This window comes from Heterostelium album, assembly GCF_000004825.1.
Source record: "Heterostelium album PN500 unplaced genomic scaffold PPL_scaffold3, whole genome shotgun sequence".
NCBI classification, from domain to species: domain Eukaryota; phylum Evosea; class Eumycetozoa; order Acytosteliales; family Acytosteliaceae; genus Heterostelium; species Heterostelium album.
The window spans coordinates 1381606-1396096 of NW_008805065.1; the positions used below are offsets into that span (position 1 = coordinate 1381606).

At 28.4% G+C, this 14491-nt stretch overlaps 9 protein-coding genes across 9 annotated transcripts; 5 read left to right on the top strand and 4 right to left on the bottom strand.

The window, feature by feature from the left end:
• Positions 1 to 260: 260 nt before the first annotated feature.
• On the top strand, positions 261 to 1289 carry PPL_03123 (ERF4 family protein; the record flags this gene model as incomplete). Its single annotated transcript, XM_020574095.1, has 4 exons — positions 261 to 374; positions 455 to 607; positions 721 to 822; positions 936 to 1289. 4 exons carry the CDS (start codon positions 261 to 263, stop codon positions 1287 to 1289), a joined length of 723 nt encoding a protein of 240 aa, XP_020436167.1.
• Positions 1290 to 1523: 234 nt separating this feature from the next.
• Positions 1524 to 2677, bottom strand: PPL_03124 (calcium-binding EGF-like domain-containing protein; the record flags this gene model as incomplete). The annotated part of the gene is made up of 4 exons (XM_020574096.1): positions 1524 to 1712; positions 1810 to 2125; positions 2194 to 2323; positions 2527 to 2677. 4 exons carry the CDS (start codon positions 2675 to 2677, stop codon positions 1524 to 1526), a joined length of 786 nt encoding a protein of 261 aa, XP_020436168.1.
• Positions 2678 to 2755: 78 nt separating this feature from the next.
• PPL_03125 (uncharacterized protein) lies at positions 2756 to 5227 on the bottom strand (the record flags this gene model as incomplete). The annotated part of the gene is made up of 6 exons (XM_020574097.1): positions 2756 to 2776; positions 3374 to 3736; positions 3900 to 4228; positions 4324 to 4422; positions 4505 to 5055; positions 5148 to 5227. The coding sequence occupies 6 exons, from the start codon at positions 5225 to 5227 to the stop codon at positions 2756 to 2758; spliced, it is 1443 nt and encodes a 480-aa protein (XP_020436169.1).
• Positions 5228 to 6271: 1044 nt separating this feature from the next.
• PPL_03126 (uncharacterized protein) lies at positions 6272 to 6659 on the top strand (the record flags this gene model as incomplete). The annotated part of the gene is made up of 3 exons (XM_020574098.1): positions 6272 to 6292; positions 6380 to 6472; positions 6564 to 6659. 3 exons carry the CDS (start codon positions 6272 to 6274, stop codon positions 6657 to 6659), a joined length of 210 nt encoding a protein of 69 aa, XP_020436170.1.
• A 603-nt stretch (positions 6660 to 7262) lies between these two features.
• On the top strand, positions 7263 to 8624 carry PPL_03127 (ankyrin repeat domain-containing protein; the record flags this gene model as incomplete). Its single annotated transcript, XM_020574099.1, has 3 exons — positions 7263 to 8162; positions 8225 to 8275; positions 8334 to 8624. 3 exons carry the CDS (start codon positions 7263 to 7265, stop codon positions 8622 to 8624), a joined length of 1242 nt encoding a protein of 413 aa, XP_020436171.1.
• Positions 8625 to 8795: 171 nt separating this feature from the next.
• On the bottom strand, positions 8796 to 10426 carry PPL_03128 (uncharacterized protein; the record flags this gene model as incomplete). The annotated part of the gene is made up of 3 exons (XM_020574100.1): positions 8796 to 9087; positions 9159 to 9584; positions 10413 to 10426. The coding sequence occupies 3 exons, from the start codon at positions 10424 to 10426 to the stop codon at positions 8796 to 8798; spliced, it is 732 nt and encodes a 243-aa protein (XP_020436172.1).
• Positions 10427 to 10962: 536 nt separating this feature from the next.
• alyD-2 (lysozyme) lies at positions 10963 to 11851 on the top strand (the record flags this gene model as incomplete). Its single annotated transcript, XM_020574101.1, has 3 exons — positions 10963 to 11078; positions 11141 to 11506; positions 11596 to 11851. 3 exons carry the CDS (start codon positions 10963 to 10965, stop codon positions 11849 to 11851), a joined length of 738 nt encoding a protein of 245 aa, XP_020436173.1.
• Positions 11852 to 12121: 270 nt separating this feature from the next.
• Positions 12122 to 13201, top strand: PPL_03130 (uncharacterized protein; the record flags this gene model as incomplete). The annotated part of the gene is made up of 2 exons (XM_020574102.1): positions 12122 to 12583; positions 12677 to 13201. The coding sequence occupies 2 exons, from the start codon at positions 12122 to 12124 to the stop codon at positions 13199 to 13201; spliced, it is 987 nt and encodes a 328-aa protein (XP_020436174.1).
• Positions 13202 to 13363: 162 nt separating this feature from the next.
• PPL_03131 (Got1/Sft2-like family vesicle transport protein) lies at positions 13364 to 14079 on the bottom strand (the record flags this gene model as incomplete). The annotated part of the gene is made up of 3 exons (XM_020574103.1): positions 13364 to 13495; positions 13585 to 13776; positions 13924 to 14079. 3 exons carry the CDS (start codon positions 14077 to 14079, stop codon positions 13364 to 13366), a joined length of 480 nt encoding a protein of 159 aa, XP_020436175.1.
• Positions 14080 to 14491: the final 412 nt, after the last annotated feature.

The following is a 14491-nucleotide window of genomic DNA, read 5'->3' on the forward strand; positions in this document are numbered from 1 at the left end:
TTCATTTAAACGGATTATTAAATAGGTAACTTGATTATCTTTAACACCCGATTGTTGGCAAGCAATCAAGAATATATATTCTATCAATAAATTTGAAATCTTTATTACACTTTAATGAATTATAATACTGTATGAATCAGTCGGTTAGGATTTTTGTATTTTTTTTTTAAAAAATTTTTTAAAATTGTTATTATTATTTTACTTTTTTAAATAAAATTTACATAAACTAAGATAGGTAGATATCTATTTGTATTATAATAATGGCAACAGCACATAATCTGTCAGCGCCATTTCAAACGATATCGATTGAAAGAGACTATCGTGATTGTATCACTAAATTCTATAGAGAGTTACCAAATGAATTGAATGGAAAAGTATGCTGCTGTCATCATTGATTGACCGATTTCAATCATTTATAATCTAATTTATAAATTAATAAACACTTTATAATTAGGTATCACAAAATGAATTTGAACATACAATAGATAAGATAAATACTTGGTTGGAGAAAGCAGAGACTATCGACGGAAGAAATGTTTTAGAGGAATGCATAGGTTGTTTAACATTCTTCACTTCATATCTATGGTATAAAGATAAATATACATCTGTAAGTCTGCTATATAAATAGATAACATTATAATTGGCCAACTAAATACTTACTTACTTACTTATCATTTGGTACAAAAATAATAATAATAATAATAATAATAATGATAATAGAGTGTAGAGAAAATTAGTAGATTCCTTCAAGAACAAAACGATACTGTTTATTATAATAAAGGTATTTCATGGGTTAATCCAATGAATAATGGTTATTTAAAGGTAAGTAAAACGATGTTTATTAAGTGTTTAAAGATCATTTATAAATGATAATTAACTTTTGCAATCAATCAAACACTTTAAACAAAACAAAATAGATTGATATTATCATTCAGAATCCAGCAAATGCAAATCAATCACTTTCACCATTTTCATCGACTTCACTTTCGTCACCACCACAATCATCTGTACATACACAACCGACCATCAATATCAATAGTTCACCTGGACAGCTCACCTCTCAGACATCCGACAGTCATGCTGGTGGCGCTGCTTCACCAAACATCTCCACCGAGATATCAGAACAATCGTCAGCCATCACCACAAACAACACAAACTTTACCAACAACACAACAACTATAACAACAGGCAATCCAGATACAATCATTAATATCAACAATAACAATCCTCACACTGATTTCTCTTCGGATGACGACGACGCCGATGATACTGATTCCGATACTTTCTAAAGAAAATGTTATCTAAAGAAAAAGTAGCTAGCTAGCAGACAGACAGACAGACAGACAAACAACATCATCCAACTATATCAACAACAATCAAATCAAATCAAATCAAATCAAACAGAAAAGAAATCGTCACTTCCCAAATGATAAATCAAAACAACTAAATCAACAGAATATTTAAAACCAACACAACCCACCACAAACTATAGAGATGTAAAGTAATAAGGAATGAATATAATTTTATTTCATCTCTTGCCTTTTAAGAATATAGAACATCTCTATGATCAATACAATTTCGAAAATAAACTGGGCACTCATGGAGAAAATTGCACCGAACGGTGTCTTTTGTCCATTGAATACGACAATCAGTATCACTGATATTGTAGCAACTAGGAATGTCCATGACAAGATTGTAACTATAAATGTTAACTTTATAATTTGTTTTTTTTTTTTTAATGTAATTTTAATTTATTAGAAAGTTTAATAAAATAATTTTATCATCACCTATTAAACTATTATTACTTACTTTTGTAAATACTTTTTCTTTTGTTTTCTTTTCGAATTGTGCATCTCTGATCCTAACGAATATGAGTGATCCGTACACCATGAAAAAGAATGAAAATACGAATCCAACCACTACAATATAGATTCCATACAACAAATCGATGAGTTCAAGTCCACTATCTAATTTCAAGATATTCGATTGTTCTAGTCCATAAAGAATTCTTGCAGTCAGCTCTGCCAACAACCAAATAGTATTAACAACTATAAATACTCTTTTTGTAGCGGGAATAAGAATCTTATGACATCTTGTTGAAAATACATGGTGATAAACACTTATCCTATAATTGTTTTTATACAAAAAAAGTAAATAATTTTTAATACTGGAATTTGAAATCAATATACTTACCAATGTAATAATACTAATAAATATGCTGTAAAAACAAAGTATAATGATAGTCCACCGAGTAATTGTGTTATTGTAGGTGGAATTAAATAGGTTTGGACCATTGGGTCCAAAGATAAATATAAAATTCTAACTATAATATTGATTTCCGATAAAATTTATTAAAAGTTAATTTAATTTTTTAAAAGTAATAATCATACTTACAAAATGTATTGGATAGTAATATTATAAAACAAATTGATTTCAATGAGAGAATTGGATGGATTTTAATAAAATAGAATAATAATTTATATAACAAGAAAAGAAAAGTACAACCATAGAGCACCAAGAATATACAACGCCAGAATAAAAAAACATTTCCCAATTCATCTTTGAATGGAGTCTCGCAATAGTTTCCATCCCAATATGCTATACATTCACAAATTCCATCTTTACATATACCATGCTTTCCACAAATATTATCAATTGAACAATTTAATGGTAACATAATTGTTTTTAAAATAAATAAATATAATAAATAAATAATTAAGTTCTTTTTATAAATATATTATATTATATATTTATTTTATAATTTAATTAATGATTGCTATTAAAAAAAACAAACATAAGATAAAATCAATAATTAACAAATGTTTACAGATATTGAAATTGAAGGTGATGGTTGGTTGATAGATTCAAGTAGATTATACTCTCCATTCATTCGTTAATCCATTAATAAGTGTAGTATCAAAGATGCCAATTGTCTGGTCAAGTGGTGGTTGGTGGGTATGTGTTTTATTCTTTTACTACTGAATTTGGTAAATTTTAAGATATTATCAATTAAATAAGTTATTGTATATGTTCAAAAACAACTTGAAACCCCCTTTAAGAAATTGATTGAATTCTATTGGAAACTACTTTTACTTTTAAATCAAGCATATCAATGACACTCTTATACACTTTCACCACCGCTATTTTATATATAAATAATAAAAAGTATAAATTTGAATTAACACACACACAACAAAAATAATATATATTTTTTTATTTATTTACATTAACTTAATCACCACTAATTAAAACTTGTTGTTTTTTAATTAATTGATTAATCGATATATATATATATATGCTCGACGTGGGTACTACTATTATTTGTTATTTAGTATTATTCCTACTTGATTTCGTTCTACTCCCAATCAAATACTTCTTCATCATCATCTTCCAATAATGCACTGGCATTCTTTGATGGTGTAACTGGAGTGGTCGTAACTGTAGGTGTAGAAGTAGTGATAGTTGTTGATGTTGTTGGTGGTGGTGGTGATGATGATGATGTATTTGTGGTTGGTTCAAATGATGATGTGGTAATATCAATCTTTTGATTAGATTGAACAACTGAATTATTATTATCATTATTATTATCAATATCATCCTCCTCGTTATTAATAATAGTAGTAACCGATGTAGTGGTGGTTTGTTCTTCTAAATTAATATCACCCTCATCTTCATTTTCATTACCTTCACCAGTAGGTACTTGAGGTAAGGTAGTTGTTGAACTATTTAGTCTCTCCTAAAAAATATTATTTTAAAAAAGATATAAATGTAAATAATATATTCTTACTTTTACTTTTTTTTTTATGAATTGTTTGAATTGAGAACAAGATAATGACAATAACAACAAAATCATCATCATCTTCAATCAATCATGTTATTTATGAAAAAGTGATAGTTACCTCTTTTTGTTTACGTCTTTCTGCTTCTTCTTCTAAATATTTCAGTTCAATCTCTCTATTTAATTCTTCGTCACTATCAAAACACTCATTATTAGCAACATTATCAATGTTATTACTATTACTATTTTTAATGATGATATCATCTTCATCATCATCATCATCTTCTAATTGAACATTATTATCTAAATTTGAGTTGGTAATAGCAGTAGTACTTGTTGTTGTTGTTGTTGTTGTTGTCAAATTATCATTATTTTGAATTTCATTTGATTCATTATCAAACTCAATCTCTTCATCGTCGCCCCATCCTATTTCCTCATCTTTTGAAACTTCTATAATATTTTTTTTAGATATATATTATGTTAATATGAATTGAATATTTCCTCTTTTAAAGGTTTTAAAAAAGTATAACTAATTAATGACATACGTTGTAATATTAGTTTTCTTCTCTCTTCTTCCTTCTGTACTTTATATTGTTTATAAAAGTATTTCAACCAGAATTGTTGATGAGTTATTTCATTTGGTACTAATTATTAAAATTAAATGTTTTGTTTTGTTAGTTAGATTGTTTTGTTAATTGTTAATTGTTAATTGATTTGAATAGCTACCATATTTAGTGTAGAGTGACTTTATATTATCATCTCCAGAGAGGATTGTGTTGATTTGACTGTTGTAGTTCTCTAGTGGACCAAATGATTTCGACCATTGTTCGTAGTCTTCGATGTTTGAAGGGTCGGATGTAAGGTAAGATAATCCTTTCATGAGAAGATTGGTAGATGATGTCTTTAGACTGTTTCCACTGTCTGCGAATGATGACGGCGAAGTAGGTGAGACACCACTGCCACTACCGTTAGCGTTACCACCACCGCCAGTTGACTGATTTAATATACCTGCATTCTCAAGATTATTCTTTACATTGTCCAACTGAGTGTTTATTACAGTACTAGTGTCTTGATACAATGATTTCGAGAACTCTTGTAGATCTTCCTTGTAGATATTGACGACTTGATCAGATGTTTTCTTTATAGTCTCTACAATATTCATCTGTTGTACGGACTCCACCAACTGATTTCCGAGACTACCAATATCAACATTGCTCAAGTTATTCAAAGTACTCGATAGATTACTACTTAGACTTGAAAGACCACCCCAAAATCCCCTATAATTATAATAATTATAATAATAATAATAACAAAGATGAGTCATTCATCATCATTTATAAAATAAACATATAATTTAGACTAATCTTACCATGAAGAAGTAGAGGGAGCAGTAGTACTATTACCATTACTCTCTATATTATCGTTTTCTTCTTCCTCTTCTCTTTGCATGGTATGGTATTATATTGACTTTTTGTTTGTTAACAAAAAAAAAAAAGAAAGAAGTTAGAGTTTAGTTTTTTTTAAAAAAAAAAAGTAGGTGGTGATGTAAATGTAAATTTATTTTTTAAAGTTCAACTGTTTTTTTTTTTTTGAGTCACCATTTCTTTTTTTATTGGGAACTTATATTTAAAACAAATCATGAAAATAATAAATATCTAAAATCAGCCACAAATTCAGATGATGAAGATTGAACAACACTCTAATTTAAAGAATAAGGGATATTACTCAGGAAATGGAAAATAATAAAAAGAAACAAAACATTAAACAAAGTTAATGGGTTCAAAAAAAAAAAAACAAAATTAATTAAATTAAATTAAAAAAAATCATTTGTTTCTAAATTTAGTTTTTTTGGTTTGTTCAAAAATATATTTTTCAATTAATTTAATTTCAATGTTTGATTAATATAAATAAATTAATACTTCTCAATCGAACCATCCAACCTGTGATCCAAATGAGATTGAACTTCAAAACCCTATTAATTCAATTCAAATACAACGAAAAAAAATAAATTAAAATAAAAACAAACAACTGTTTCTCAACAACCAACATCCAACAGCAAAAACAACAACACCATTCTATTATTGCATTCTATAGACACACAAATAAGAATAGGTTAATTAAATTTATCCTTTTTTTTTTTAAATTTATTTTTTTAACACATTTTTAAATTTGTTTTTTTTTTTAAAAATTATTAATTAAAGCACAGAAATAGTATTAAATATATTATTATTATTATTATCCACATCTATTCAATTCATCCATCTTATTCATTCTTATTTTTTACAATATTTATATAAAAATCTTAATTTTATTTTATTTTTCAACTTTTTTTTTTTTTGGCAATACAAATTTTACAATAAAAAAAGTACAAGTTTTGTTGTTGGATTTAATAACAATTCAGTTCAGTTCACCGATTTTTTTTAAAAAAAATTTTGTTGAATAGTCCAATTAATATCAATAATTATTTATACATATACATATAATACATAAAAAATGACATCTACTGAAGAAAAGGTAAGCAATAGATTAAAAGATAAACAAACAAACAAACGATATATAGTCTTATTTACTCAATGTTTTAACATATATTTCCTTTTATAGCCACCCAATTTCGATAATATGTCTGCAGACGAGAAGAGATTGTATGAGAAATACGGAAGATTACCAAAACAATCTCAATTACTTGCTAAAAAGGTATGAACATATCATTTTGTTGACAGGTTATTGTTGTTTTAACTAACTTTTCAATTACCTACAATAATTCAACTAAATATATGATATATAGGATAAGAAGTTTTTCGATAGCGCAGATTGGGCAAAAGGACAACACGAAGCAAAAGAACAACAAAAACAACCTTCGGAAAAACCAATTAGCGAATAAATAGCATAAGAACATCAAAAAAACATTGTAAACTATTAAAAAAATCAAGCATACATGCATACATACCCTTTTTGAATTAAGCTTCACACTCGTAGATTGTACCATTATTTAGCCTACCCATCACTCAAGAGAACTACTATAATAACATACACAGAGCACTACACTTACTTTTTTTTTTTTTCTTCATTTTAAATACCAATTGTAAACCTGACCAAGTATTACAATATTTTAAATTAAAAACATATCATTTTTAAAAACAACAATAATCAATCATTTAGAATTCAATCTTTTTTCCCCAAGCAGCAATGAGTCACTTAAGATGGAGGAATCGACACAGGTTGTTGGAGTGCCAACAATGTGTTAATCTTACATCTCCATCTTAAAAAAAAAAAAAAAACAACAAAACCAAACAAAACTAGTTTATCATTTTTATTTATAACAAATAAAAAGTTAATCAAACCAATTTAAACAATAACAATGAATTTCTGATGATTTTAATAATAATATCTTTTTTTAGGGATTATTATTAAAAAAATAAAAAACAAAATGAAACTGTAGAAATCTATTTCATGAAATCTGATTTGTTTATATAGTTTCATAGCTATGAGTGGTAGATATATTTTCAAATCATTCAAACCTCTCTTTAGGTATACTACTACTGCCACTACATCACATAGTAGTAGTGGAGTATTGTCTTTATATAGTATTAGTAGTAGTTATAGATTACAAAACACAAATTTGATACAATCAAACAGATACACTTTAATCAATAGTCAAAATAATCTGATATCTGAAAAAAGATATTGTTCAACATCTTTATTTAACAATAATAATAATAATAGTAATAACAATAGTAGTAATAATAATAATAATAGTTCTATTAATTATAAATCAAATTTAAATGAAAATGATATTAAAAAGATGATCAAAGAAAATAATGATCATATTGATGAATCGGCAATACTTTTGTTGTATCAATCGGCGGTGAATGAGATCACTGCTAATCAGACAAAGTTGATGTCATGGGATTTGTTGCATTGGGCTGCACTCTACCAACAACACAGTTGGTTCATCAAGAAGCTTATCGATCAGAGAAAGCAGTTGAGAAACAACAACAACAACAATGACAGCCAGACAACGACGAGTGTCATCGTTTCCGACAAGTTTGGCGTTACTCCGCTACACATTGCTGTTGGACAAGGTCATTTAGAGACGGTGCGTTTGCTCTTGTCCGAAGGTGTCGATGTGAATGCACGTGATAAAAAGCAGTTTGTCAGACTGTCTGCACTACATCTGGCAATCGATCATCGCTATCCAAACATAGAAATCATCGAGTCACTCTTAGAGGCTGGTGCCAAGGTCAACCAAGAGACAACCGAGAGAAGGACACCAATCTTTAAAGCAATAGAGAAAGGTCATTCCTATGATATCATCAAATTGCTTCTTAAACATGGTGCATCTGTAAACATACAAGATAATCCAAGAACAAACGGATGGGAATATGTAAGTTGATCACATACATTCTATTGAAGAATAAAATCAATTGTATTAATTTATATTTTTAGTATAGAGTAATGACACCATTACATCTTGCAATAATTCATAGAGATTTAGATGTATGTAATATTATCAATAGGAATAGGATACAATACTTATGGATATATTTTTATTTAGATTGTTAAATTATTAGTTGAACATGGTGGAGATGTCAATTTGAAACTTAAAGATGAAATGGGAGAGTCATTATTACATTTGTCGTGTATGAGATTGGATGAAGAGATGACTGATTGGTTGATCGAAAATGGTGCCGATATTCATGTATTGGATTGCCATGAAGGATCTACACTGGATTATGCTATATCGTCATTACCTCCACAACTACAAAAGCAACCAGAACAAAACAAATTTATCAATAAGCTAATCAATCAATATAATGTTAAAAGAGGTAAGGGTAAAAAGATGTAAATGACAAGGAACAGGTCTTCTTTAAACTACAATATTGTTCAAACATCTTAAATAAATATTATCTTAAGATATATATTATTTATATACATTTTTATAAAAAGAGAAAGAAAGGTTATATTTACAATAAGAAAGAAAGAAAGAAAGAAAGAAAGTAAAAGATAAAAAAATAGATTAAATAATATAAACTTTTGGTTCAAACTTCCAAAGTTGACCTAAAGGTGTTGTAGAGGTAGAGGATATAGTGTTGTTGTCATTGTTCATGTTGATGATTCTCTCTGATTTCAAACCGAATCTGTCAGCTATTTCTATGGTTTTACGGATGGTCAGTTCACTGGTAGTCTCACAGTTGTAACTCATTAGAAAATAGGAACTACTTGATGTGTTTGAATGATATTGTGATTTTAATATTGCCGACACAAAAGAAAACATTTGTAATATACTTTCAACACTAAACGATGATTGTCTATATTAAAAGATCAAAGCAAAGCAAAGTAAGCTAATCGTTTTAGATTTAATATTATTAAAAAAACTTACATTAAATCAGATGCCATTATGATATCGAATGGTCTACTAATCAAATTTATAAAACTAGGTAAGCTATGAATACCCATTACTGGCGATAATCCAATGGCAACACTCGAAAGAGTACATTCATTGAGTTTTATATTCTCATTGAGTAGGTGAATTCCCTCGATCTCTTTCTCTGTAAGAATAACATTTGCACCAAGTTTGGCAGCATAGAGACCACAGATACCACTACCTGAACCAATTTCCAGAATTGTTTGACCTCTAATTATATTATCCTTCAAGAATTGGCCCATAACTATATTTGAACTAGATGGATCATTTTCATCGAATGAACTGATATTTGGATACTGGCTCGAAGGTGTTGACTCCTCCACAACCTGATCCATCATCCCATTGTTTCTATGTTTAAGTTTAATATCTAAATCATGAAATCTAATTGTTTTAAAATTAAACCTTCATTTTTCATTTCTATTAGTAATTTTATTTATTTTTGTTTATTGTCATAAAAAAACTAAAACCAAACTTACCCATTAAATTGGTTTAATAATTGATATTGTAAATCTTCCCTCATTCTCTCTTTCTATTTCTATATCTCTGTGAATGAATATTAGTAGTATATTTGATTTGAAAGAAGGAAATAAGAATTTAAATTAAAAAGCTTTAAACCATTGATATTTTATTTAATACATTAATTAAAATTAAATATATTAAAGTTAATGGGTTGGTTGCTTTTTAGTAGTAGTAGTAACTAACAACATGTTTGGTAGTATAAAATTTGACATGTTCATTCATTGTGAAACAAAACAAAACATAACATAATAATAATAGGTATGAATGAAGTGGAAGTAACTCCCCAATAATGTATGTGTTTGGCAATTAACCATCATTCTGTGTGTTAAATTTAACATTCAATTTAAAATAAAAAATCAACAACAACACCATTTTAGCAATTTTTTATTATTTCTTTAAAATACCCCCAAAGACCATGAGCTTTAAATAATTATCTTCACACAAACTTAAACAATTTAATAAACATGATTTAAAAAGTGGTGTGTTAATTAAATTCATCAACCAACGCATTCATCAAGATATTAAAATTTGTTGGTTAACGTTATTATCAAAACATTTATTATATCTCAAGATTAATTTTTTTACAAATATTGTTATTATTTTATTTTCTAACAATTTTTAATATTTGTATACAGATAAAATCAGAATCCTTCAACTATTTAAAATAGTGGAGCTAATAACCGAACCTACATTGCATAATTCATCATATATTATGTTGCCGAAGCTTTGAGAGTTCAAAGCCACCAAAAAGAGAACTTTCAATTGAATAATCAACTATTATTAATTTAATACAATTCCCCATTATTTATAAATAGGGGTTATAAAAGTTAACTGGGATTCATCTTTAGTAGTCTATATGCATTATCTTACAAGACCGATTTTTTTTTTTTTAAGATGGTTCACTTATTTTTAAGGTTTGGTCTGATGCCAACAGTCAACCAGATGAAAACAAAAAAAAAAAGAGAAAAAATAAAAATCCAAAGTATCGGTTTTGTAGGGATTTGATGGGAATAATCAGATTATAGAGTTCGGCAAAAGATTTTATTTAAATTTTTGGATATTTTTATAAAAATTTTTATCCTGGCATTCATCCAATCTTAAAATAAATAAGCTGAATCTTTTTTTTCAATTATCATTAACAAAAATATAAACAATGTTTAACAAATTATCTCTTGTTTTCTTAGCAACAATTGTAGTTGTTGCTTATGGATACAGCTGCAGCAAACCGTGTTACGGTGATATGTGCTGTAGTATTCCATCGAACAATCAATACTATCTAACAAGTTTCTGTGATGAAACCACTGCTTGTGGACCTTCTTGTTCCTCTGTAACATACTTTAGTGCTGATTCACAAAGGTAAGTACTTTAACATTCTACTTTCAATCGTTTTATTAATTTACATCTTGATGAAATATTAGATTTGGTTGTGGTGTTTATTTAACTATTTGCGCTGGTGGAGGTGGTTCAACATCTGGATCTAGCTCATCAGGTTCGAGTTCATCAGGATCGAGCTCAACAACTTCAAGTTCAGGCTCTGGATCTGGATCTGGCTCCAGTGGATCTTCAGGATCAGGATCAAGTGGATCCTCAGGTTCAGGCTCGGGATCGAGTTCAAGTGGATCTTCAGGTTCTGGTTCGGGATCTGGCTCTGGCTCAGGATCGGGATCAGGATCGGGATCTGGAAGTGGTAGTACAAACTCAGCTTCTGAGAAATTATATGTAGATGGAAATGAATTCTATGGAACCTGTGTAAAGGTTGTTACTATTGATTCAGGTCCTAATATGTAAGTGTTTAGAATATTTGATTCTCAAAGTACCAAAAAAAAAAAAAAAAAAAAGAAAAAGAAAAATACTAATTGAATTGATATCATAGTTATGTTGAACAAGATGCAGGTATGCCAATCATTGATGCCTCTCCACAAACCTGTCAGGATCTATTCGGTTCTAGCTCGTGTGGCTGGAGTGACTCTAGACTTATCACTGCCACCCAGAGTCTTGATGATGGTCGTCCACTCGGTGCATTCAACGTTACAGTCAACGAGTTCAGAAAGATCATGGAAATCGGCGATATCCTATCACAGCAATGCCAAACCCCAAATTCAAATTGCAAATTTAACAAGTTAAATTAAATACAAACAAATATTTATTCAAATGAATACTTTTTTTTTTTCGCTACAATAATTGATTGTAGATTTTAACCAAGATAACAAACACTGTATGTTTCTTTTGAGGATTATATATTAAAACTATTAATATATTTACAGACATAAAAATTGATTAAAAAAAAAAAAAGATTTTTATTAATTTGTTTTTCGTGTGATTGGTTGTCGGTCGACTGATTGATTACTTCATTGTGCACATGTATTTTTTGAAAAAAAACTTAATTAGAGATATTAATAATGTTGAATAGATCAATTTGTAGAACCAATCAATTGGTTGCAAATGTAGTTTTAAATAGTGCAAGAGCTGGACGTTCAACTGCGACATCCGGTAACATTTTAATTAGAAGATCATTATCATCAACCACTTTAAACAATAATAGATTAAACTATAATAACATTCTCAATAACAATGGAATAAGATCATACTGTAAATCCACTACAGAGACACCAAATAATAATAATAATACCGAACAAAAGACAACCGACAACACATCAGCAAAACCAGATAGAAACAAGATCATTCAAAAGTACATTGTTAAAGATATGCCAGCTTCACACAAAGATTTCACCGACAAAGGTTACGAAGTAGTTTTCTACTCAAAGAGAGAAGCAATCTTTAAGAATCTAAAATTACTCTTTGGTGGTCAAATTGCATTGACTTCTGTAGTACCCATTGGATTCCTTTTGAAAGGATCAGAGGTATGTTTGTTTATAAGTGATTAGTAACTTTTCACAATAGATAGATTTCACTCAACTAAAACCTATCTACACACCAAAACAAAACAATTAAAGATTAAATATACAATGTTTGGTATGATGTTAGTTGCATGGAGTACATCATTCTACTTTATCGGAAAGATGATGATGTCCAACTTTGTCATTAGACTCTACTATAAGAAAGGTGAAAATTTTATTTATATCGTTCAGTATGCACCGAATGCTCGTGTCTTAAAGGTTCCCATTGAAGATATCAAGCCTTCAAGCTTCAATCCCGACGGTACACCATTCCTCTTGTTAGAGTCTGACCAATTGTTCTTCTTTGAGCGTGATGGTATGCTAAAGAACCGTGAGGCCCTCGAGTACATTCTCTCGGGAGACGAGTACGACCTCAAGACAAAGTCACGTGAGGAAGCAGAATACAACGAACACATTGCCAACTCATTGGAAACCGCACAAAAGATCGACGCATCCAACAAAACTCTCGACGAACAATTGAAATCACTCGAACAAGAATTAAATACATTGAAGAATGATAATGATACCCAACAACAACAACAACAATCATCATCATCATCATCATCAACATCAAAACAATAAAATAATAATTATAATATTATAAAAACAATGATATGATATTTAAAAAAAATTAGATTATATATATATATAGTTTTAATGGTATTATAGTATTGTTATAATATATAATATTACTTTGGTTGTTGATATTATTATTGTTGTTGATTATTGTCGATATTATTATATTTAAACGGAAACAACAGAGCCACAGATACCTCTTAGACATTCTCTTCCGTATGGAATGTATGAAAATATATAGTATAACAATGCACAAACTTGGAAAATAATTAAAAAGATGATTAAAATAAAACTCCATCCCTAAAATTATAATTGAATAAATAGTTAGTTTGTTAGTTATGCAACATGATTGTAGGTAGATCTCTATAATAATGATAATCATCACTTACAGAGAAAACAGCAACTAAAGTAAGAATCATCGATAATACAAAAACGATAGCACAGATTGCACGTGTTGGTTGCATCATATTCTTGAATTGTTTCACTGGACCCACAATAAAACCTGTTGCTAGAAGCATACATATATTACCGACTGTATATAGAAATGCAAATGATGTTGGTGATGCCAAGAACAAAAATGCCTACAAAAAAAAAGATAGAATGATGATCATCAAATTTGATTCAATAAAGTTAGTAACTAATCTTAATCTATCTATCTAACCTAGCTATCATCATTTAGATCAATAACTAGTTAAACATCAAAACTACATGATGATGATGATATTTACTAAAAATGAAAAGAATAAACCTAAACCTGCACTAATACCGAAACCAATCAGTCTTTGAGTCCAAGATAACGAACATTGATTGTTGATCTCTTCCCAAACAGATTGATCTTCTTTGGGTTGTTCATTATTTCCCAATAAACTCTTTATTGAATCCATTGCTTATTTTAAATTGTTATTAAATGTATATATAAATAGATTATCTAGTTTCAAAAAACTGCCTACAAAAAAATTACACAGAATGATGTCAAATTAATTTGTTTTTAATAAAAATTAAAAAAAAAATTATTTTGAAAAATTCATAATAAAAAATATCTTTTGCTAGCTACTTATAATTTTGTTTTTTACTTTATTAATCTTAACTTTCCAAGAGTATTTAATTTAAAACCACGTTTATATTGTTGTAAATTATTTTTTTAATAAACAGCAAACACCCATACTCAGTGAAATTGAAAAGTTATTTGGGTGCCAATAGCTTTTCATAGAATAAGAAATCTTCGAAGAGTAGTAATCGTCAAGAAGATGTTTATATTATTTCTTTGTTTGAATAATAATCATTTCGTTTTTTTTC